At 40.9% G+C, this 26123-nt stretch overlaps 1 protein-coding gene across 1 annotated transcript in view; it reads left to right on the plus strand.

Annotated features, from left to right (window-relative positions):
* Window positions 1–18431, plus strand: part of MAOB (monoamine oxidase B) — a 148702-nt gene extending 130271 nt beyond the window's left edge. Inside the window, exons 11-15 of the mRNA XM_006148865.2 lie at window positions 4165–4222; window positions 8628–8725; window positions 16144–16255; window positions 16829–16891; window positions 18249–18431. Coding sequence (XP_006148927.2) covers window positions 4165–4222; window positions 8628–8725; window positions 16144–16255; window positions 16829–16891; window positions 18249–18401 — 484 coding nt within the window. The 3' untranslated portion in view covers window positions 18402–18431. The remainder of the gene's footprint in view (window positions 1–4164; window positions 4223–8627; window positions 8726–16143; window positions 16256–16828; window positions 16892–18248) is intronic.
* Window positions 18432–26123: the final 7692 nt, after the last annotated feature.

The raw sequence follows: 26123 nt of genomic DNA on the forward strand, positions 1-26123 counted from the left end.
AAAGGAAAAAGGAAAAGAATTAGAGAAGAGGAAAGAAGAAGGAAGAAAGAAAAAAGACAATAAAAATTTTATATTTTAATTATAAAAGGCAAAAAATGAAAACCACATGCATACCTCAAAAAAGCAGTATTTCATAGCTCAGGTTCAGTAGCCATCTCAGGATGGGCCTGGGTTTATGCTTTTCTATAAATGAATCTGTAGGGAGAAGTCTCAGCAAAATATCTTCATTTTTGGTCCTTGAAAGCAATCTTTCGCAGCTGAAGTTCAGTAGCCATCTCAGGATTCATCATCGTACATCTTTGTGAGGCACAATATGATTTTTCAAAGTATGCATAAAATGTTTTATAATTTAAAATATGTACTTGCCAGAGGTTGTATGTCCTTGCCAGAGACAGACAGACAAAAAGGCAGTGAGAGAGGGGGCAAGGGAGAAAGCATTTCTCCAACTGAGCATGGGCATGCTTCTACCCCTTCTCCTCTTTTTTCTCCATCCAGTTGGGATTTTGAGCATGCATGGATGTACCTAGCATATATTTTAAGCCTCAGGAGCTGGAATTTGAACCATGGTCAACCATATGGAATCAACTTTCTTAACAACTAGGCTGCAGGTTGGCCCTAAAATTGTATCTTTATTTATTTCTTTGTTTTTATTTTTCTTCTTTCTTTATTCATGATTGAGTGAGAAAGAGACAGATTAGCCTCTTCCTCCAGTCTTTCAATCCATTGAATCCTAGACACTTGGGCACATGCCTGGAGTTATTTCAGGCTGACCAGGTAAGGGATTCAAACCATGGTCACCATGTGAGATCTGGTTTCCCTTGAGCAGCACCTACTGCCACACCACAGAGACAGTCCATAATAGAATCTTGATGCCATGATCCACCTCTAGCCTCAGCCAGCCCTGAATTATGGGCACATGTATGCTTGCTACTCTCATCAAGGTTTGCAGATGCCAATCTGGACCCTTCCCATGTGGATCAACCTCACAAAACATTATGTTATTGCTGTGCCACCATCTACCCTCCCAACATTTTTTTGAGTTCTAGAATTTTGTTGCATGCCACTATCCTATCCCCAAAGTTTCAGTGACTTCCCATTAATGATAGCCTGAATCTAAGCTTCACAGACTAGCACTCAAAGCTTGTCCATAATAAGGTAGTTTTAGCTACCACTGTTCTGTTTGGGGTATCTAACCAGTTTCTCAAGCATTCCTACCTTTTCCTGCTTGTATTCTTTACTCTTGGCTGTTTTCCTTATCCCTCAATACTTTATCTGTTTGCCATCTTTCTGTGTAGCCAAATCCTACCTCCTTTATAAAATTTCCCCACTACTGGGGTCAGCAGTGGCATGGTGGCTAAAGCACTGAACTCTCAGATGGCTAACTGCAGTTCAGGTCCCTGACCTGGCAGCTTGAAAACCTTACTGGACATGTATGTGTGTATGCCCAAAATCCCAGGAGGAGAATGGAGGAGAAGGGATGCAATGTGGCCATCCTCCCTTGTGGGGTATTTCTCACTTTCCTTCTTACTGTCTCTCTCTGGTGATTTCACATGCCCTATGGCCGAAACCTTACAAAAAAAGATCTTTCCCCGGGAACCAGCAGTTAGCATAATAGCTATGTCGCTGGACTCCCACGTAGTCGACCGCGGTTCGCGTCCCAGACCCGGTGGCTTAAAACTCACGCCGGGCGCATGTGCATGCGTGCCCAAGATCCCGAGAGAAGAATGGAGGAGAAGGGATTGCGGCGTGACCATACCCCCGGGGGGTGATTTCTTGCTTTCTGTCTCTATGTCTCTCTCTGTCTGTCTGGTGAGTGCACGTGCCCTGTAGCGAAAACCTCTCCAAAAAAAAAAAAAAGAAAAATCTTTCCCCTACCCTATAAAGGTAGCCCAATGGCCACTCTGTCTTTCTCAATAATAGTTGGTATCATTAGTGCAGTTCATGAAACATTACTCTTATTATTTCAGGCAGTGAAGAGGAAGAGGAAGGTAGAAGGCTGGTTATCTGCTATTTGAGATCATGAATTTCTACTCTTTGAGGTTTCAAGCAGAAGCCGAAACCACTTGCTAGGGTATCTAGAGAGAGACTTGATCCACATGTGTATAAAAATTACTTTTTGCTTTAATTCCATTACTGTTATAGTGTCATTTACTATATCTAAAACTTGGATCCTTCTGAAATATGTTTTGTTGTCAGAAGTAGTGAAGGAGTCCAACTTTGTTTCTTTCTTTGGTAGCTGTCTGTCCCAATTCCATTTTATTAAATAATATGTCTTTTCCCCATGGGTTTAAAATGCCTATCTTTATGATTTATAAATTTTCTTACATAGTTGTTTCTGTTTCCAAATTTAATTTTAGTTCTTAGTTTTGTCTACTCATTCCTCTGCTTGTACCAAACTATATTTTAATTGCCAGAGGGCATGTGCATTTGCCAGAGACAGCCAGAGATACAGAGAAAGGGAGAAAGAGAAAGCACTCCCTCCAGTGGGTCATGGTTCAGCTCTTTTAAGCACCAGGCTGTGAGGTTGGTCTGTACCGAACTTTTATTTATGTGAAAACAGAGGGGGGGGAGAGAAAAATAAGACATTTTCATGCACTTTAGTTTGTAAAATAATTTCCTATATTTAAAACAATAATTTTTTTATAATCACTGACTTACCTCCAAATCATCACAAAGATTTCCTTTAGCATTGTTATTCTATAACTATTAAAATAACTATTGCCTCATATCTTAATTGACATTACAATATTGGTTTCTTTTCAATTCCTCCAGCTGACTAAATTTCTTATGAGCTACTATTTATTGAGCATTTATTTACTATATGCCAGTTATAGAACTGGAAGGCTTGTGAAAACACAGGTTGCTGTCCTTCCCATTTCCCAATCAGGAGACCTAGGATGGGACCTTACAACTGGCATTTCTAATAAGGTCTGGGATGATGCTGATGCTTCTAGCCCAGACACAATCTGTTTTAAATTGTTATTGAAAAACTCATGCTGGATTGTTGATGAAACAAGCTCAGAAAGCTTAAGTTACTTGCTGAAGATCTTTCAGGGTGTAAGAGAAGCAGAATTAAAAGCTTTTCCTTTTCTCCACACTTTTCCACTGTGCCCATTGCCTCATATAGGACCATGAGTTGAGAGTGGATAGGAAGTGGAGTGAGAAAGGGTATGTCTTGGGACCAGCAGTTAGCGTAATGACTATATCGCTGGACTCCCACGTAGTCGACCACGGTTCAAGTCCTGGACCCGGGGGCTTAAACTCACGCCGGGCGCGTGTGCATGCATGCCCAAGATCCCAAGAGGAGAATAGAGGAGAAGGGACTGCGGCGTGGCATCCCCCCTGGGGGTTGATTTCTTGCTTTCTGTCTCTGTCTGTCTGGCGAGCACATGCACCCTATAGCAAAAACCATCCACCCTATAACAAAAACCTCCCAAAAAAAAAAAAAAAAAAAAAAAAAAAAAAAAGAAAGAAAGAAAGAAAAGAAAAGAAAGAAAGAAAAGAAAAAGAAAAAGAAAGGGTATGTCTTGAGTTGGCCAGAATCTCCATTGCTTAGCAGATGTACTTGACACTTACAAGGGACATGGTATATTTTCTTGAATAAATGAACAAATTACTGCATGCTCCCAGTGATTCAGGAAATGTGACACTTCACTTTCTTAAAGATTTGCCATCTCATATAATCTCATATTCAGAACCTTACAAACTGGAGACATTTGAAGCAGAACCAAGTGCCTTCATTTTTTAAAAAAATGAAATGTTGAATTGTAAGTAATGGCTCACAGAGTCTTATTGTTTTTTTGTTTTTGTTGTTTGTTTGTGAGGTTTTTGCCATAGGGTAGGGTACATACACTTGCCAGAAAGACAGAGAGAGACAGAGAGACAGAAAGTGAGAAATCACCCACCAGGGAGGATAGCCATGTGCAATCCCTTCTCCTCCATTCTCCACTTGGGGTCTGGGGCACGCACGCACATGTGCCTGGCGTGAGTTCAAGCTACCAGGTCTGAGACTTGAACTATGGTCGACTACATGGGAGTCCAGCCACATAGCCATTACCCTAACTGTTGGTCCCCAGAGTCTTGTTTTTAAATGAGGGGATAGGTATCTCTTATGTTTTCTTTTCCTCCCTTCCTTCCTTCTTTACTTATTTATTTATTTCGTAGGTTGAAGAAACTTTGTGAGCTTTATGCAAAAGTTCTGGGATCCCAAGAAGCCCTGCAGGTAAGGCTGTGTCTCAGCCCTTTCCTAAGGGAGCGAGCGCTTGCTTTGTCTTCAAGGAGCCAGCATGAATGGGTTTGTGCAATTTGACCCTTACAGTCCTGTTTTTCTGAATCTGTTTGCAGAGGGGTTGCACAGGTGCTGGTCAGTTTTTAAATTTATAAACCTACATCCATCCTTCCCCTCATTGTCTCACAGATCAAAGTAGGATGACCTGCTTCCCTCTTGTTTGTCCCCTTTTCTGCCTTGTTTTACTTTGAACATTAGGGGTGAAAGAAAAATAGACTGATTGGTTCAGCCCTAACCATCCCACCTAGAACCCTGGAGTGGTTAAAGGTGGGATTGGGGCAGGGAAGGGAGGCAGTAAGGTAAGCAAGCAAACCATCACTTCTTTCTTTGGGCATTTGGTGACAGCCAGAGGGTCGAGGGTACTCATTACAAATAGCCATAAACATCTCCCAATATTTACAATGACAAATCTATGTTCTTGTGACATTTACCAGACTGCTGGGTTTTTAATGATTTCGACATGGATTATGTCACTTTTTAAAAGTGATTACTGAATCCTGTTTTCCATGAAGCATTCGAAGACAGTGGAGACTGATGTACAAATGAGCAGTGAAAGTGTGAGAAAAATCTAATGAAGAGGCCAAGAATGTTTAACTTGTTAAGCCTCTTAAATCCAAATCTCTGCACTACATAGCATGATCTAGTTGAGCAGCTACATGGCTTAGTCCTATCTCTCTAACACTTTTGCTCAGCTTTGGAGTGGCTTGCTTCTGCTTGGTCAAATTGTGGGTTTTTGATTTTGTTATTTTTGTTCATTGGGTTTTTGATTTTGTTATTTCTGTTCATTATGTTCTTTCTTTTTTAATTTGCCAGAGGGCACATGTGCTTACCAGAGAGAGACAGAGAGGGAGAGGGAGAAAGAGAAAGCACCCCCCCAATGGGGCATGGTCATGCCACAATCTCTTCTCCTCTATTTCATCTTCCTCTTGAGATTTTGGGCACAAACACACATGACCAGCATATTTTTCAAGTTTCCAGGGCTGAGATTTGAACCACTCAGTTGGCCATGTGAGATCCTGCTTCCTTAAACACTAAGCTGTGGAGCTGGTCCTGCTCATTATTTTAAAGGAAGATATTTCCCCCCCATTGCAGATGTTCTGTATTTGATATAGATGAAACAAATGCTCTTGAGGTTTTTTGGAGTTCTTTCTCAGCAATTGAGCAAGAACAATTAATTGGTTTGGAGAGAAACATGATATGAGAGTACTTTAAAAAGTTCATGGAAAATATGAGTTTATTTTGGTGCAAAAAACCTTTGAAATTCACCCATAGTTTTTTCATAATACACATTTTTCATATACCTTTTGAAACCAGTTTTTTCATAATACACATTTTTCCTTTACCTTTTGAAGGCCCTTTGTAAAAATAAGGAATGTGCTTCATTTCAATTTTTGCTTTCATTTATCATTTAAGCAGTTTAAATATAGGTAGAGCCTTGGACCCAGCAGGTGGCATGGTGATTAAGGCACTGGATCTCACATGGCTTACTCCGCAGTCCAAGTCCCATTCCCAGTGGCCTGAAAAACACACTAGGCATGTGTGTGTGCATGCCAAAAATCCCAAGAGGAGAATGGAGGAGAGGGGATTACATGTGGCCATTCTACCTAGAGGGTCATTTCTCACTTTTTCTCTCTCTCTGGCTTTCTCTGTCTCTTTTTGGTGAGCATAAGTGCCCTATGGAGAAAAAAAATCTTTGAAAAAAATGGATAGAGCCCCTAGACTTTGGGGTTGGTAAAGAAAGTAACAAAACCAAAAATATATACACACTAAAAAATATTTATCTAACATCGTTAAAAATTGTCAGTTTGAAGACCAGCAGATGGTGTAATGGTTATGTTGCTGGACTGCCTCCTAGTCGACTGGTTCAAGCCCCAGACCCTGTTGCTTAAAACTCTGTTGCACATGCCGGGCATATGTGCATGTGTGCCCACGATCCTGAGAGGAAAATGGAGGAGAAGGGATTATGGCATGGCCATCCCCCCGGGGGGTGATTTTTCACTGTTTCTCTGTGTCTCTCCGGCAAGCACACATATTCATTAGCAAAAATCTCTTTAAAAAATTGTTAGTTTTTCCTTTTTTTAAATGTTGTTCAAGGGACCAGCAGATGTCATAGCAGTTACTTCACTGGACTCCCACATGACCGACTGCAGTTCCAGTCCCAGACTCAGTGGCTTGAAAATTATACCAAGCACATGTGCATGCATGCCTAGGATCCCTGGGGGAGAATGAAGGAGAAGGGAATGCAATGTGGCCATTTTTCCTGTGGGGGTGATTTCTCACTTTCCCTCTCACTGTCTCTATATCTCTCTTTCTCCAGCAAACTCATGCACCCTAAGGCAAAAACCTCTAAAAAAATAAATAAGAAGCTGTTCAAGATATGTTACCCTGGCAGACCTTTGAACTGTTTTGAGGTTAGGCTCTGAGACACTCTCAGGCTAAAGCCATTTGTAATTAAAGTTCTTCCAGCTATGTGTAAGATGATTGTTTGGGGAACTTCAGATGGAGAAGAAAGCAGTTCTCATATTTCCAAAATAGTTGATCATTTTTCATGTGGGAAAGTCTCTTTGCCTAAAAAGAATGTGGAGGATTAATTCCTGATAACATTAAGTTGGTCCTGTCTTTTTTTGCTCTTGGCATAGAGAAGGCCACTCGCTTTTATCTTGCTTTGGTGTCTGTTGTGTAGAAGACATTCCTGGGAGTAAGGAAAGATGAAAGATAAAGTTCAACCTTTTTTTCTGATTGGCTGGAAACAGCTAGAGAAGGATGCTCAGGAGGTAAAAGTGGTCTGTAGTTATTGGACCTGCAGCACAGTGACATCCCAATAGATTGGGACCAATAAACCCATCAGACAGGGACTTATTCTTTGTAAATAGAATGCCTATCCTATTTACAGATAATTATCCAAAGTAGCTATATGGTTGCACATTTTTTTAAACAAAACATTTTTCAAAATCTGTTTTTAACCTAACATTTTCTCTTAAAACTTGCTATGCTGATTTTAATCTTTTCAAAACAATGCTTAATGATAAAACATCTGTTTAGTTACTTGAATAAAGAGTTTGAATTTTGAAAAATCTCAGCTAAAATTTTGCTTCTCCATGGCAAAAACTTATTTTTCAAACCAATGGTTATTTACAATTACCACCATCAAGAAGAGTACCAACATGTCACAAAACATTAGTTTGTTCTATCTAGCTTCCCTTAACAAACCTCACTTCCACCAAAACCATGAATATGGTCATCCTTTTTCTTTGGCAAACATGTGTTTCTGGTTTTTTTCCCCTGTCTAACCCTCCCAGTAAGCATCAGTCCTTTGTAAAACTTTTCTTCAAACATTTAGCTACTAAAAACTTTTTTTTAAGAGATTTTTGCTGTAGGGCATGTGCACTCACTAGAAAGACAGAGAGAGACAGAAAGCGAGGAATCACCCCCCAGAGGGATGGCCACACCGCAATCCCTTCTCTTCCATTCTCCTCTCAGGATCTTGGGCATGCATGCACATGCACCTGGCATGAGTTTAAGCCACCGGGTCCAGGACTCGAACCGCTGTCAACTACATGGGAGTCCATTGACATAGCCATTACACTAATTGTTGGTGCCGACACTAAAAACTTAACAGGTAAGGGCAATATTAAAAATGAATAGGTCAGCCCCTTTGCCTAGTGGTTATGGGAGCCAGATCCCACATGGCCAACTATGGTTCGAATCCCAGTCCCAGAGGCTTAATAAACATGCCAGACATGCATGCATGCATGCCCTAAATCCTGACAGGATGGAAGAATGGAGGAAAAGAGATTGCAGTGTGACCACATCCCATTGGGGAGTGCTCTCTCTCTCTTTCTCTGTCTGTCTGTCTTTCTGTCTCTCTGCATGTGATCTCTGGAAACAGAAATTATAGTTTATGAACACTATCAAAGACATGAATGAACCAATTGAGAAAGCTTTCTCTTTTTTTAAGAATTATTTTATTTAGCTTATTTATTTACTTATTTCAATTTGACCAGAGAGGGACAGAGAGAGAAAGAGAGAGAGAAAGTGAGTGAGCAAGCCGCCAGGTCCGGAACTCGAATTGCAGTCGGCCGTGTGGGAGTCCAGCACCTTTAACCACCATGCCATCTGCCAGCCCTGAGAAAGCTTTCTAAAGTTTGGATTTCATAGTTTATTACCAAGGATATTTACCTATCCAATGGCATGTCTTCAAAAACATCACAATAATGAGACTGTATTTCAGAAATACATTGATTTGCCAGTATAAAGACTATTGGAGTGTGTTTGATTTATACTAGACTAGATAGCTTCCTCTGCATCTCCTTCAAGCTTTTGTTATTTTGTCTTGCAGCCAGTACACTATGAAGAGAAGAACTGGTGCGAGGAGCAGTACTCTGGGGGCTGCTACACCACCTACTTCCCCCCTGGGATCATGACTCAATATGGAAGGTAGAGTAAAAATGTTCTAAGCTGGGACTAAGATCCCCTACACCTGAAATCCCAACTCTAACTGTGAACAGATTCATATAGCTTTTATCTCCTGGTTCTTCTAAATGCCTCCCCCTGCAAAAAAAAAAAATTAATTTCCTTGTACCCACCACATCTACAGCTTTGCTTTCTGCTGTTTTAGATACCTGCAGTCAACCACAGTCTGAAAACAGGCGAGTACAATACAAATAAAATAATTTGAGAGAGTATGCACACATTCATATAACATTATAGTATATTGATTTAATTGTTCTATTTTATTATTAGTTACTGAATTGATCTCTTACCATGCCTAATTTATAAATTAAACTTAATCATAGGTATGTATGTATATATAGGGGAAAAAATAGTACATATAGTGTTTGGTGTTATCCACAGTTTCAGGCATCCATGGAGACTTGGAATGTTTTTCCTCAACAGATAAGGGGGACTACTATATCTTGTGAGTCTTATGAATGAAGTCATTATAATTGTGCACCAGGAGTCTGTCTTTCACTCTTAATTCCTCTGGAGGAGCAATCCCAATCAATATAACCACTGGAGGTTACAGCATAAGAATAACAATTTAGGCCCAATCATGGTGGTATAGCAGTAGCACAGTACTCTGCAGTGATGGAAGCCATATCGAAGATTGAGATTCAGTTCCTGGGTTGACCTGGGCACGTTGGGTGTGTGCTCTGCACCTATGATCCTGGCTAGCTGGAAAAGACTAGAAGGAGTGCAGTGTGAGACCCTTCGAAAATGTTTCTCTCAAAAAAAAAGTTTTAAAAAATGAATAGCAATTTATATAGTCAGAGGGTTCATTTATAGGATAGACGTTTCCTTATACTGAGTTCTAAACTGAACTCAGTAGACTTTCCACAAGTGCAACTGTATAAGTGCTAAACTAACATGGGTACAATATTATAAAAGCAAAATGAGTTCTAAACAGGGCATTAAGGGACTTAGGTTTTAGTATATATATTTTAAATTTGCTATAGAGCACGTGTGCTTGCTGGAGAGAGACAGAGACAGAGAGAAAGAAAGTTAGAAAGAACCCCCCGCCCCAAGGGAGATGACCATGCCGCAACCCCTTCTCTTCCATACTCCTCTCGATATTTCAGGTACACATGCCCAATGTCTTTTTTATGCCACTGGATCCGAGACCTGAACTATGCAGTCAGCCATGTATGATCCAGTCTCTTCAACCACCATGCCACCTGGCTGGCCCAGGGTTCTAGTCCCTAGTCTACCCATAACCAACTGCATCATCCTGGACGGGTCACCTCTCTGTCCCTCATTTTCCTTAGGAGATAGATGAGAAAGCACTAGATGACATATAGTGGGCAATAATCAGTGTGTTAATTAGAGTATGTGTTATTTTTTTAATTACTTATTTCATCTTCTTCTTACTATTATTGATTTGCTATAGGGAACATGTGCTCGCCAAAAAGAGACAAGAAAGAGAGGGAAAGTGGTAAAGTAAGCCACCAGGTCTGGAACTTGAACCAGGGTTACCCACATGTGGGAGTCCAATGCCTTAACCACTGCACTTCCTGCTGGCCCCAAGAGTATGCGTTACTTTTTAACACCTATATTGAGACATAATTCATATGCCATCAATTCACCTATTCAAAGTGCTCAGTTCAATGGCTTTTAGCATTTACAGTATTGTACATCCACATATGAGCCATTAATGTTTAGGTAATTGAATTTGGTGACAAGAAGACATGAATTAATGATATAATATCAATTATTATGACCATTAAAGTAACACTAAGCCAAGCAAAAATTTAATGCCAAGAGCTCTCAGTATAAACAAATTAGGAAATGTAGAATGGTGAGTGAAAGTCTGTTAAGATTATACAATAAACAAAGGGTGTAAGTAAATGGAAATAGCTAAGCAGTCTGTCCATAACTGGTTGGTCAAAGAAGGATTAAAACCTACTTATCAGAAAATACATAATGAACTTGGTTAGCACTTTCTGTATCTTCCAGAAGATGGAAAAATATTATCTAAGAGAATTCTGGGGCCAAAGGGCACCACCTGATAAAAGCTACTGGATCATTTATTTTCAGAGTATAGAATTTGTCAACAATATTTGTCATTCAGCAATTATTGGCTAAGTGCCAACCATTTGCCAAGCACTGTGATGGAAACTTCAATATGAAGGACACCCCACTGTGCTGAGAAGGAGCAGACAGTGTTAGGGGCCAGAGTGGGGACAGGAAGAGGATAAAAACATCAAAAATCTATTACAAAGCACTGAGATAAGTGCCCTAATAGAGGAGCATAAACGTACCATGGAGGAGTCATCCAGTGGCACAGTAGTAATGCAACATTCTGTGATGCTGGACCTACGTGGGGAGGTATGGACTTTGCCCCTTGAGGTCTCCCTATATATGCCAGGGGCATGTATGTGCCCTTGATCCAGGCTGGTTGAGGCTAGGGTGGGGAATTGGTCTTAAGACCCTGTTGGGGATGCCTCTCTTTGTTTCTCTCCCTCAAGAAGTAAATAAACTTTAGAAAAAGAAAAGAAAAGAGAAGAGAAGAAAAATACCATGGGAATACCTAGAGGGACAAGCTGCTAACCTTTCTTAGAGATATTTGTGAAGACTTCATACCTATACCACCTGAAGGTTATAGGAGGCAAAGAAAGGCTATTAGGATTACAGTTCAGGCAGAGAGAATGGTAAGGTTTGAGCAAATACTTGCAATCCTATAAGTTCCTGGAAGGTCTGGGGTAAAACTCCACATGCTGGCCTGTGAATGACATTGAGAATAGAATGGAAAATCAGAACAAGAAAAGTAAGATCCTTTACTTCATATGACACATATGACACATTCAGGAATATATAATTTGGTTTGGTTTTACTGTCAGAGGGCATGTGTACTCTCCAAAGATGGGGGGGGGAGACAGAGAGAGAGAAAAAGAGAGAGAGAGAATACCCCAATGGGGTGTAGTCATACTGCAATCCTTTTCCTCCATTTTCTCATCTTATCAGGACCTTGGGCACATGTACACACACCCCTGGTGTGCTTTTCAAGCAGCTAGGACCAGGATCAAAACTGCGGTCAGTCATGTGGGATCCAGCTCTCTTAAATGCTGAGCTACAGGACCAGCCCTAGGAATGCAAAATTTCAGGAGAGAAAGGCCACTGTTGCACTGCTTTTGTTTTTAGTTAATCTTAAATCAGAAGTGTGATATGATTTATTTCTGACCACAGAATGGCAAGTTTTATGCTCCATCCTATAAAGAGTGCTAGAAAAGTGCTGACCCTGACCACATGAAAGAAGCAAGACCAATGCCATCATATCAGGCATTGGTGGTAACTTGTTACATTAGCCCCGTGTCATCATTATTCTTCCCCAAGGACACATCAAGCTTCCTATACTATTTTCCATTAATAAGGTAGAAACTAAGGCACAACTTAGTTTAGTGACAGTATGGTTTTTCAAAGTATGCATGCAGTACATGACAGTCAAATCAAGGATACATCATTTTCAAGAGAGAACATTACATTTTTGTGTCTGTTAAGAGTTTCTTTCCTGAGCCCCTCCCACCCACCTGCTATCCACTCCTCTTCCTATAGTTCCTGGTATCTACACTTGTACTCTCTGCTATTATGTCTTCAGGTCTTTCCATTTCTACCATGGAATGCAGACATTCAGAATATATTGAGTGGGGGATATACAGTGTTTGTCTTTCATAGTCTGACTTACTTTGCTTAGCATTACATGTATATATATATGTGTGTGTGTGTGTGTGTATTATATATGTATATATGCATATATATATATATATATATAGTGTGTGTGTGTTTTTACCTTAGCATGCATGTACTCACCAGAGAGACAGAGAGAGACCATGAGAGAGGAAGTGAGAAATTGACCTCCAGAGGGGATGGCCACACCATAATCCCTTCTCCTCTATTTTCCTCCCAGGATCTTGGACATGCACACACATGTACCTGGCATGATTTTCAAGTCACTGGGTCTGGAATTTGAACCATGGTTGACCATGTGGAAGTCTAACAATGTAGCTGCTAGGCCATCTGCTGGTCCCAATCTTGTAATCTTATATATTTTTTAGTGTGTATTTATTTATGTCTTCCATGGCAGAGAACCCCTAACAGATCTTCATGCACTGATCTACTCCAGTTTCATCAAGTCCAGATCATATGAACTTTTGCATGTGCTTAGGGAGGTCTTAGGACATGAACTAAGGGCCTTTCCCATGTGGGTCCAATTGTGTTACTCCTGTCATGTACTGCATGCCTACTTTGAAAAACCGTACTGTCATTAAGCTAAGTTGTGCCTTAGTTTCTACCACTGCCTGACACATACAGTTTTGTATTCTGATTGTTAGCATGATTAGTTCTCTAAGACTTTGTTCTCTTTGTAATATTGAGTTGTCAGAAAAGTCATAACATAACTTTTTCTATGCGAAAGGCGTCATGATTTTTCCAACAACCCAGTATTTAACTTTAGGGTTTGGCCAGACTTCCCAGAGGTCTCTAGCTAAGTTAATTCCCTCTGTTTGAAAATAAGAAGAAAAGTGAACATGTGAGGGGAAGCAGCATTGTTTAATTAGTAAGAAGAAAGTAAATCCACCTTCTCTTGCAGGAAACTCTTCCTGAATATCCTTAGGCATGTGATAATTTCAGATCATTCCATGTATTATCAGTATACCAATATTCTAAACACTCATGTGTTTTCTCTCCTCCTTTCTTCTTCTTTTTTTTAATGATAGAGAAAAAGAGAGATAGAGGAAGATGAGCATCCTTGACAGGGTCTCATCTCACCAAGATCCCCTTCCCCCAGCCCTCTAGTTCCTCAGGATCTTGTGTACCCATACACGCCCAACATATTTTCAAGACTGGAGTGGGGAGAGGATTCCTTGCTGTCAGTCATGTGGCTTCCAGAACCATAGTCCACAATGGACCACACCATGGACAGTACACTATGGACTACACCAGCTCGACTGGGCCCTTTTTTTTATTGATGGCTGCAAAGTGCAGATGAAGAAAAATCCACCAAATCCAGCTAACCTATTTGGTTTTTTGTTTTTTGTTTGTTTGTTTGTTTGTTTGTTTTGTTTTGTTTTTTTGTTTTTTGATAAAATGCCCAGTGGTATGCAGTGCTGACTAAGAATGGACATGAGCACTAGCTCTTGACATCTCTCATCTGATACAGTGGTTATCTGAGATAGGGTGAATACTGGCATGTTGATGGCGCTTCCCTTATGGTATTTTTGTCAGAGTAACAAGAAATTGTCTCCCATATAGACTAAGTACTGTGGCACTTCCATCTCTTTGTATAGCATGTGGCCACTAATGATGATACACCAGGCAAAGCATATAGGAGAAAAAGAGAGACTTTGACATCTGGTAGACCTGTTTTAAATCCCAGCTCTGCTATTCTAGAAGTGTGGCTTTTGGCAAGTCACTACCCATTTATTTGAACCTCTGTTTCCTCATGTGTAATGAAAAATAATGATAAGGGTAGCTAAGTCATACAGTTCTTAAAAAGATTGAAGAAATAATGCAGTGGAGAGAGTAAGTATAACCAAGTGGTTAAGACTGTGGGTTCTAGAGTCAGATTGCCTGAGTTCAAATACCAGTTCTGCCACTTACTAGCTGTGACCTAGAGCAAATTACCTTGTCTTTGTTGGTGGTGAGGTCCTAGGAAAGAGTCTAAAACAGCAATTAATGGACAGGATATATTGGGTTGTTGGAAAAGTCATGATGCATATTTTTCTATGCAAAAATGTGTCATGGCCTTTCCAACAACCCATGGAATGGCATGCCATTGGAATTAATACTTGTGAAAGGGAAGGGAAGAAAGCAAGGGTAGACAGAGGAAAAAGTTGAGCCACAATGTAGTTCCAATGAGGGCTTCAACTGACTCCACAGGGAATCCTGGAACTAGAATGGCCCTTTAGAATAGTCTCTAGTTGGGTCTCAGGCTTTGAATTTTATAGGCCCATGATGATCAGTGACTGGATGTAACTGCTGTTGGGAAGAAGCATGAGGTAATGTGAGTTCAGGGGTCTGACAAGAGGCAGTTGTCTTCAGTGAAGGTAATCTCCAAAGAGGGTTGACATAAAAAGTCCACCTTCTGGCAGCACTCCCACTCCCAGAATAAATAATCCTTTTTTGAAGATAATCTAGGTGGAATATCACTATGTTTGCCACAGGCTGTCTCCTATTCTTATCTGCAAAATGGGGACAGTAATAGTAAGCCTTACAAATTTGTGTTGAGGATCAATGCACTTAAAAGAATACTTGGGGGAACCAGCAGTTAGCGTAATAGCTATGTCGCTGGACTCCCACGTAGTCGACCGCGGTTCACGTCCCGGACCCGGTGGCTTAAAACTCACGCCGGGCGCGTGTGCGTGCGTGCCCATGATCCCGAGAGGAGAATGGAGGAGAGGGGATTGCGGCGTGACCATCCCCCCTGGGGGGTGATTTCTCGCTTTCTGTCTCTATGTCTCTCTCTGTCTGTCTGGCGAGCGCACGCGCCCTATAGCGAAAATCTCTCTCAAAAAAAAAAAAAAAGAATACTTGGCACCCAACACATGTTCACTGTTACCACTTAATGCAGTAAAACTCAACACTGGTAGAGGCAAGTGCTTAATGAATGGTAGTTATGGTGCTATTGTCAGACCCAAAGTATTGTTAAATGTTACTGATTAGAAAGGTCTTTCAAATCATCGAACCATGCCCTTTAAAAGATGAGGAAGCCAGGGGCTAGGCAGTGGTGCAGCAGTAGTTCAACTGGACCCACGTGGGAAATGCTCTTGGTTCATATCCTACGACCTCTTTGAAGAAGCAGAGTGCACACATGCATGTCCATGATCCAGGCCATTTGAGACTAGAGGTGGATCAAGGCATGAACATCTTGTTGGGAGGTCTCTCTCTCTTTCTTTCATAAAAGAAAGGATAAAATTTTTAAAAGAGAAAGAAAGAGATGAAGAAGCCAGAGTTCAATGAGAGGGAATGATTTGCCAAGTTCACTGGTGGAATAACCAGGTGGGGAATTGGGGGCATGTGTTACCTTGCCCAGAGCTAGTGAGCCATAAAGAGAGCCATATGTGATTGGGCTCATATAGTCCCTCACTTCATGTAGATGAAGCAAATCTGTATTTTACTTCCATCAATGTCAGTTCGTTTACCTGTAAGCTCATGATGTAAATGTGGGCTTTGGTTCTCATTCCGTTTTGTCTATGACAAAGATCACACATAGCTAGAGGAACCTAATGAACTTTCCTTCAAAACTGCCAATATTCACCTTGATGTTTATAATCTGAGGAAAGTGACCAGCATTGTTGTTTGTGAGAAAGCTGTCTCTGGCTCTGAGACTGACCACTTTTATCTCCCTTTACTTTTGTTCCAAGGGTTCTGCGCCAGCCAGTGGGCAGGATTTTCTTTGCAGGCACTGAGACTGCCACACATTGGAGCGGCTACATGGAGGGGGCTGTGGAGGCTGGGGAGAGAGCAGCCCGAGAGGTAGGGCCCAGAGTCATGGGCTGTGGGAAGGGAGCAATTCATAAACCCACAAGCAAATCAAAGATGTCTGAGATCCTGGAGGTCAATGTTTTGGTGACCTTCATTTGAAATCCTATGGAACACCATTTTAACAGCAATCTCAGGTGAAGTGAATGCCTTCCCCTTAAACAATAACAAAAGTTTCTAACATGTCACCCAAGTAAAAAAGCCCAAGTGGCAAAAGGTCATGATAGTTATACTTGAGAGGTAACCTAGGTCTGATATTATAGAATCAAACAGGTTTATTTTAGAGCTCAGAATTCATTTTATCTTCCCTGACAGTTCTTCTGATCTTATCCCTATTAAGTTGTGTTCACAGCTATTAAAATTTACAGTGAGCATAATAGTTGGAACTTCTTATGCCATAGATGAAAGAGTTTGGGGAGCCTTTTAAAGGTTGAGTAGACTGCTCTGGCCTTTACCCTGGTGTTTTTGATGAACATCCCAAGAGACATTTGCTTAGACCTTCATTTAAAGAGCAGATTAGAAGACAGTACCAGTTTTGCTATTGACCAATGTGCTCTTTAATTTCAGATCCTGCATGCCATAGGGAAGATTCCAGAGGATGAAATCTGGCAGTCAGAACCAGAATCTGTGGTAGGCTATACAATGTTTCATGAATGTAGAGCTTTTTCCTCTGAACTGGAGACATTTCTCTGAAAGTTCTATATATACTAAGAACTCAATAAATGCCTATTGAATAAATATCTAACCTGGTGATTCTTAATAGAGAGTAGAAGAAGGAAGAAAGTTGCCCAGGGGAAAAGGGTCATATTTAGATTAAAAATTCATTTTCCAATATATGTATCAATTCTGTAACTAAACCCCAGGAAATGTTTCTGGCTGGAAGGAAAGGTACACAGAGGATAGATTAAAAACACATCACGGGGGGGAACCAGCAGTTAGTGTAATGGCTATGTCGCTGGACTCCCACGTAGTCGACCGTGGTTCGTGTCCTGGACCCGGTGGCTTAAAACTCACGCCGGGCGCATGTGCGTGCATGCCCAAGATCCCGAGAGGAGAATGGAGGAGAAGGGATTGCGGCGTGACCATCCCCCCGGGGGGTGATTTCTCGCTTTCTGTCTCTATGTCTCTCTCTGTCTGTCTGGCGAGCGCACGCGCCCTACAGTGAAAATCTCTCCAAAAAAAAAAAAAAAAAAACACATCACAGGGGACAAAAGCCAAAGTTAAAGTATTCCTGTTTTTTTAAGTGGGAAGTCAAAGAGCAAAACCCTGCCATGCATTCCAGTCATCCCAGTCTCTCAGTGCTTCTGTATGTGATGGAAATGAAAGCAGGGCAGGCCATTGATTCATTCATTTGGAAAACATTGATGGTCTGCATGTTTAGCATCAACCATTGTGGTAAGGGTATAGCAGAGTATGTCTGTGGAGCTCAACACCTGGTAGAGATTATAGGTAATGAACAAAAAGTGCAAGTATAATACAGTGTACATGCTGAGGGAGAATGGAAAAAGAGGGGTCCATCCTAAGCTAAGGGCTCAGGAAAGATTATCTGAGAAGGTCAAGTTAAGTAAAGATCCCAGTGAGGAAGAGGAAGCGAATGCTGTAAGTAGAGAGAATGTCACATCCCCCCCCACCCCCACCCCATGTTAGTTTTTTAGTTAGTTAATTTAATGTGAGAGAGAGACTGTATCCAACAGGATCTTCATACCACAATCCTACCTCCGACCTCAGCCAGTGAGGATCACAGACACATGTGTGCGCTCATGGCATGTACAGGGATGCCTCAGGATTTCAACCATTCCCATATGGTCTCAGCATTGCAGAGTGTTGTGTTACTGTTATGCCACCACAACTGGCCAAAGGGAACATTATGTTTAACAGCCTAGAGGTTGGAAAGAGTAGGTCACATTCAGAGAAATGAAGGAAATACAGGTTTACTGGAATAAAGTGCATAAACCCTGTACTAACACCAAATGTTCTTTGAACCCAGGATGTTCCTGCACGGCCCATCACCACAACCTTCATGGAGAGACATTTGCCCTCTGTGCCAGGACTGCTGAGGCTGATTGGATTGACCACCATCTTTTCAGCAATGGCTCTTGGCTTTCTGGCCCACAAAAGGGGGTTGCTTGTGCGAGTCTAAAGAAAGAGCGTTTGCTACCAAAGCTCACCGTATCGGTTTGGGACAGGGTTACAACGAAGTTCCACAAAGACATAAAGGATGTGGAGTAAGGTGAGGAGGAGGAAGATAAGTCAGACTCTGACCACAAGAAATACATCTCTCTCTCCATTTTGGTCTTTGGTTAGCATCGCTGACCTGGCTTAGCACATTGTCTCATCCATTTCCAATCTACTGCTCTCAGGATCTGTAGAACAGTTAAACAGGCTTCTTTGAGGTTCTTGCTGCCCCGCAACATTCCTTGATCCTGCACAAATAACTAGTTTTTTCCCATCTCTGTGGCTTTGTGGTTGTCCTTCCTCTTACCTATGACATCCTCACCCTCCCTGGTTTTTTGCATTTGTCCTTAAAACCCTGTATCATAGTACTTGGAAGACCTTAGATACCATTTAGTCCTCACCTTCTATTTTAGAGTTAAACAAACTGAAGCCAATAGGAGTGTAACTTAATTGTCCAAGGTCTACAATAAGCCACTGGTAACTGGGGGACTGAAACACAGGTTCATTGCTTTTCTCACCTCCCAGGATGTATACCCCAATTGCCCTCCTCCATAGTCACTGATGGCATCCCCTTGCATAGGTTTACTCTGTGCCAAGTTCTCCTGCATGGCTCAAATGCTACTGAGTAGTTCTCCTTAATTCTTACTGTCTTATGTGGTACGTCTCCAGCTGATTTTTAAATTTTTGAGGGTAAAAATTTTGTCTTTTCTTACTCTGTCTCTTCCATTATGTCTCAATATAAAGGTAATTAAAACATACTTGGTTAATTATAAATAAAGTTGATTGACCAGATGTCCGCTGTCTTTTCTTTTCAGAAAATGACTTTCAAGGTTTTGACAGATCAACTCAAGATCTAGTATTAGGATATAATTCTGGCTTTACAGCAATTAGTCAAAATTTTCTTGCAGCCCTGATGAAGCATATATTTTGATTGCATGATCCATCATGGGCAGTATGTGTGTGAACACTTGGTAAATGATTAATTGTGATATGATAAGGATGCCAAGAGACATGGCTCCTTGCTTTAACCCCCCCCCCAAAAAAACCTTTCAAAATAATTGACATCTTAATAAGCAAATGTGTATATTATTAAGATAATTATAATATTTCAGTTGACCTTTCATATTCCCTATCAATGCAAAGCTTTTTACTAGGTACACTCAATTTAAAACTACAGTTTCACAGTCCATTAAATTTTATTTGAACTACTTTTTAAATGAGATCATTATTTTAAAGTATTCATACTTCTTGACTCTCAAGGTCAGTTTTTACCAAGATGTATTTTAAATTCATAAATGACATTTTCATGCTCTCCTTTAGAAAATAAAGCTTATTAGTCTTAGCATATGTAAAATTTTAAGAAATTCTCCAAGATTAATCAATAATTGCAGCATTTTTGAGATTACAGTGGCATTACAGTGGCATTTATGGGAATAAATTTTTTTCTAGAGGGTGCATACTGTTGCCAGAAAGAGACAGAAAGAGAAGGAGAGGAGAAAGCACAGCCCCCATGGGGCATGGTCACACTACAACCTCTTATTCTTCATCCCTCCCTCCTTTCAGGATTTTAGGCATGGAGTCTGGAGTTTTTCTTAAGCAGCCAGATCTCAGACTTGAACCATGGGGTTGGCCACATGGGATCCATGTGCCTTAACCACCAGGCCATAGAGCTAGCCTTACATGCACAAATTTTTAGGAACTCTAGAGACTTATTTTATACTTCAGTTACAGACTACTACAGACTAGATAATTCATATTGAATGAAAATTTATTGACTCATGGTTTTGGGGACTGAGAAGACCAAGATCAAGGTGCTGGCATCTGGTGAGGGCCTTCTTGCTCAATCATAAAATGGAAGAAGGCATCACGTGGGCTAGAGAGAGAACGAGAGGGAGCCAAACTCATTCTTTTATTAGGAATCCACTCCCATGATAATGGCATTAACTAATTTATGTGTGTAGAGCTCCCATGACCGAAATACCTCCCATTAGGCTCCATCTCTTAACACTGCCACATTGAGGGTCAAGTTTTTGACACATGAACTTTGGAGGACACATTCAAATCATAGCAGAGACTAAATGAAGAAATTAAAGAACCTATTAAGATTTTCTTTGTAACCATTTTGGTTTTTCAAAAACCTGTCTATCATGTATTTTTGCATAGGGATGTCTTCTTGAGCATGCTCCCCTCAAGAAAAGTCCTTTGAAAAGTTGTGACATTACTAACTCCAGTATGTCCATTATTAAAGAGTAAAATAAGGAATTGCCTTCTCCAGCAATCTTCTGGATGATTCATCCTTCAGTTGAGTGAGGGGGCCATTTTCTTCATTCTATCAATGTCACATTCATAGATCTTTTATTTGCACTTACCACATGATATTGCAATTGTGCCATCTTGTTAAATGATTTGACTGAGGTGCCAAGCTACATTGGATGTCAGTTACCAAGGTGAGTCCTGAGATAGACAGAAATAGAAAGCTTCAAAGGAAAGACCTGAGCCAGCCCATGGTGTAGTGGTTAAGATAGCTAGATCCCAGGTGACTGACCATGTGATTTGAGTCCCAGACCTGGCAGCTTGAGAAATACATCAGATGCAGGCACTTGAGTGCCCAAAATACTGGAAGTGGGAAGAAATAGAGGAGATGAGATTGCAGCATGATCATTCCCCTTGGGAGTTGTTTTTCTTACCTTCCTTCTTTCTCTCTGTCTCGCTCCAGCAGTCACACGTGCCCTCTGGCAAATTTAAAAAGAAAAAGAAAAGACCTTGACCTTGAGAATATAAAAAGAGTGGGGAGGGGTATATGAAAGGTAGATTCATGACAAGATCTCTGGAGAGAGCTACCATGCTCTGAATCTAACACAGAGCAAAAGGGAAGGACAGAAAACTACCTTCTCATATCAAGTCCAGTGAGAGGGACTTTAAGGAGACCTCTTTGAGAGCGTGACACACCTGTGAAGAATCCGAAACCTTGGATCTTGCTCAAGATAGTTTTGACCATAGAGTGATGCGCTGCCACAGAGACTGTCAGAAAACAGAAGCTGAACAGGGGTCAAAATTGCTAACTGAAGGAGAGTTACCACCTGGTGTGAGAGTCAAAGTCAGGGCCAGTGTCAAAGTTGGAAAACAAAAACTCTGAAGTGTCCTCCACAAGAAAGTATCAGTTCTCATAACATCCAGGTCATAACATACAGACCTAGGACATTATGAGAACTAACTAGTTAAAACTATCTTCTAAGAAGCCAACCTAGTAGGAATATTCAGTAAACACCTTTCTCTCCTTCCTTTACACATCTAGCCCATAATGTTCCAGGATCCATGGTTAGCAAGCTAAACAAGAGAAAGTTAACCACATACCCCTGAAAGATGGCATGGCCATCCCTGTAACTGGTCCAAACTGGGAGAAGGGAGTTCAAGTTCAAAGATTTTATTTTTTTACACAGTAAATTACTGAGTTGAGACAGTGGTTTGTGAGTTAAAGAAACCATAGTATCATTTCTTACTTAAAGAGTGATTGATGGAGTTAGACTTAACAGAGTTTTCAAACATAAGGGGAGAAACTTCTCTCCCTGAGCAGGTTTAAATGAAAAGTGGAAGACAAAAAAGTAAAGTTGTGACCAGTTCATTTGATACACTGGTGTTAACTATCCTTGAAAGCAGACTTTTTCCTATTCATCTTTTCATCCCCCATATCTCTTATGGTACCTAAGCCATCATAGTATCTTAAGAAATTAATAGATTCCTGTCATTTAGATTTTAATTTTGGATTGACAATCTTGCTATACCTACTGAAGAAACAAAATGTTCTGGGCTGTCTTTTGCAGACAGCTAATATATGTTTTTACTCATACTCATTTTGAAAGTAGCAGTTATCTCTTTGTGTATATTTTAGGTGAGGTAGCACTAATAACTGGTTGGATACGATTTTCTTCTTGGGTAGCTCAATGGGTCTACAGTGATGATTCTTAACTGAGAGTGTACATCCAAATGACTGGGGAGTTTTGGAAAGACTCATGTGCTGAAACACACAAACATGAGGAGTTTAATATAGTAGGTTGGTAGGGAGTCAGGTGTCTTCACAGACTTTCTCAGTCAGTCTTAACAAACAGCTAAGAATCACAGGTCTGAAGACACAGTAAAGCCTGGAGCTCTGTTGTCGAGTCTTTCTTGTAGGATTCTGCTCCTACCTCCATTCTCTTTCATGTACTCAGCTGTATTTGGAGTGAAAAGAAGATGCTTATAAAATACTTCAATTATAGGAAACAGTTTTGACCTTCATAAGTTAAGCATTAATTGACCATGTTAGAGAGCTAGACATGTTTCCTAGATCATAGGAACTACTTGACTAAAAAAGGAATATCTTGATTGGAAGGCGTGGTTGTCTTGAGCTGGATCTCCCCAAAAAGAAGAGCCTCAAACAAGGGCTCTTATGCAAATAATTCATACTGGGAAGTAATGCCAGTGAGCTGAAATTAGACTGAGAAGAGTGAAAACAAGGCTGTGGAGAGAGCTGATAGAAAGGTGCATTATATAATGAGTTGATCACTCCAGCAGGGCACTGGGGCCTCAGTCCTGCTGGGGATCCTTTAAGGAGTTCTGCAGAAAGTACCTCAGAATAGATCACTTGAGAAGCCAAAAAGGGGAGTATTTATCCCCCGTTGGTCAAGAATGTTAACTCCCTTGGACTTTCAGGTTTACGTTTGTATCAGAATGGCCACTGAGGAAGGTGCTGATGTCAGCTTGTACATCTGGTTGCTGCAGGGATGGCTTAAGAAGTAAGATTGTCTGAGGGGATGCAGTGATGTCCAGGAGGCATCATATGTCATACATACAGGGGCCAATATACAACTTAAAAGAGTTCTATTGGGAGAATCACAATGTGGTAGCTTTCTTTTATTTCCTTCTCTCTCTCTCTTTCTCTCTCTCTTTCTCTCTCTCTCTCTTTTTTCCCAAAAGGAGAAAGCTGTTGAATCTTAGGAAAGTAGTGTGTTTGTGAGATACTCCCATGGATTTATTCATTATAAAGAGAATATCCCATTCAGGATTTTAAGGCTGCACAACGGGGATAAAATCTAGATGCAGTAACTCTCATCTATTGGTAAGGTATCATGTTGGAAAGTCCTATGAATCTCCACGTGCTTACCATGTCTGTGGTTCCCTTTTATAAAAGTGGTCAGAGGAGCCAGCAGGTAGTGTGGTAGTTAAGGTGTTGGACTCCCATATTTTTTTTTTTTTTGAGAGGTTTTCGCTATAGGGCGCGTGCGCTCGCCAGACAAAGACAGAGAGACAGAAAGTGAGAAATCACCCCCCAGGGGGGATGGGCACGCCGCAATCCCTTCTCCTTTCTCCTCTCGGGATCTTGGGCACACACGCACAAGCGCCCGGCGTGAGTTTTAAGCCACCGGGTCCGGGACGCGAACCGTGGTCGACTACGTGGGAGTCCAGCGACATAGCCATTACGCTAACTGCTGGTTCCCATGGACTCCGATATTGTTGGCCACGGTTCAAGTCATGGACCTGGAGGCTTCCTTTCTTGCTTTCTCTGTCTCTCTGTCACTCTGGTCAAATTTTAAAATAAAAAAAAAATAATGAATAAAATTAAATAAAATAATTATTAAAAAAAAAAGTGGTCAGAAGTGGATCTTCACTAAAAGGCCTGCTGATTTTTTTTTTTAGCTTACTACTCTGCCACAATTGATTGGATTAAGGCTGGTTTCTGAATCAAAGCACTCCATGTTTGACCAGTGGTCTATGACTTGGCCTGACTCAAAGACATTCTGTGACAATGGTGAAAACAAAATGGACACAAGGAGAAAACAAGCTAAGTGACAGCAATAGGAGAGTGATGCCCAAATCTTCAGAAGTGGCTGCTGTGTCATTTGACCTATGGTAGCATCTCTGCAGTAATGTCTGATGCTCCAGCACTTCTTGAGCACTGAACCACGTTAGGGTTCATCTTCCCTACATCCTCATTCTTCCTAGTTTTTCCACGGAAACAGAGTGTACCTAACTAACTGTTATGTCTTTCCTCTATCAATATTGACTGTCCTATCTGCTTCCTTTCCAACTTCAACTTTGCTTGTCCCCAATTACCTATTCCTCTGCCTTTGTATACCTTTGTATCCTGTCTCCTGGCCAATCTGTTAGGATATTTTTTTTACTGCCTTGTTATCCTTGGCGCCAAACTAAGAAGGACAGGGCCTATGTGAAATCAAGAGTAATTTTCTTACTCTCTCATTTTAATAATGAATTAAGCCTTGTAACCAAATAGAATAATCTAAAATGTTCTGTACTCTAAGATAATGTGTAGACAAGTTGGTGAAATATGTTGGGTTTTGGAACCAGCAGATGGCATAGCAGTTATGTCACTGAACTCCCCATCTCGTTGACTTAGTCCCTGACCTGGCAGCTAAAAACTCATACTGGGTGAGCTTGCATGCATGTCCAAAATCCCAAGAGGAGAATAGAGAAGAAGGGATTGCAGTATGGTCATCCCCTCAAAGGGTGATTTTTCACTTTCTGTGTCTCTTTCTCTCTGTCTCTCTGGTAAGTGCATGTGCCCTATAGCAAAAATCTCTCTCTCTCTCAAAAAAAAAAGTATATTGGTTTTTATTGTTGTCTGTTTCCTGTTAATTCATTAAGTTCTAAGGACTCATCTGAGTTGAAAATTTTTCTGGCAAAAAAAAGTGGTCAGAAGTGGATCTTCACTAAAAGGCCTGCTGATTTTTTTTTTTAGCTTACTACTCTGCCACAATTGATTGGATTAAGGCTGGTTTCTGAATCAAAGCACTCCATGTTTGACCAGTGGTCTATGACTTGGCCTGACTCAAAGACATTCTGTGACAATGGTGAAAACAAAATGGACACAAGGAGAAAACAAGCTAAGTGACAGCAATAGGAGAGTGATGCCCAAATCTTCAGAAGTGGCTGCTGTGTCATTTGACCTATGGTAGCATCTCTGCAGTAATGTCTGATGCTCCAGCACTTCTTGAGCACTGAACCACGTTAGGGTTCATCTTCCCTACATCCTCATTCTTCCTAGTTTTTCCACGGAAACAGAGTGTACCTAACTAACTGTTATGTCTTTCCTCTATCAATATTGACTGTCCTATCTGCTTCCTTTCCAACTTCAACTTTGCTTGTCCCCAATTACCTATTCCTCTGCCTTTGTATACCTTTGTATCCTGTCTCCTGGCCAATCTGTTAGGATATTTTTTTTACTGCCTTGTTATCCTTGGCGCCAAACTAAGAAGGACAGGGCCTATGTGAAATCAAGAGTAATTTTCTTACTCTCTCATTTTAATAATGAATTAAGCCTTGTAACCAAATAGAATAATCTAAAATGTTCTGTACTCTAAGATAATGTGTAGACAAGTTGGTGAAATATGTTGGGTTTTGGAACCAGCAGATGGCATAGCAGTTATGTCACTGAACTCCCCATCTCGTTGACTTAGTCCCTGACCTGGCAGCTAAAAACTCATACTGGGTGAGCTTGCATGCATGTCCAAAATCCCAAGAGGAGAATAGAGAAGAAGGGATTGCAGTATGGTCATCCCCTCAAAGGGTGATTTTTCACTTTCTGTGTCTCTTTCTCTCTGTCTCTCTGGTAAGTGCATGTGCCCTATAGCAAAAATCTCTCTCTCTCTCAAAAAAAAAAGTATATTGGTTTTTATTGTTGTCTGTTTCCTGT

This window comes from Tupaia chinensis, unplaced genomic scaffold, assembly GCF_000334495.1.
Source record: "Tupaia chinensis unplaced genomic scaffold, TupChi_1.0 Scaffold000248_1, whole genome shotgun sequence".
NCBI lineage: Eukaryota > Metazoa > Chordata > Mammalia > Scandentia > Tupaiidae > Tupaia > Tupaia belangeri.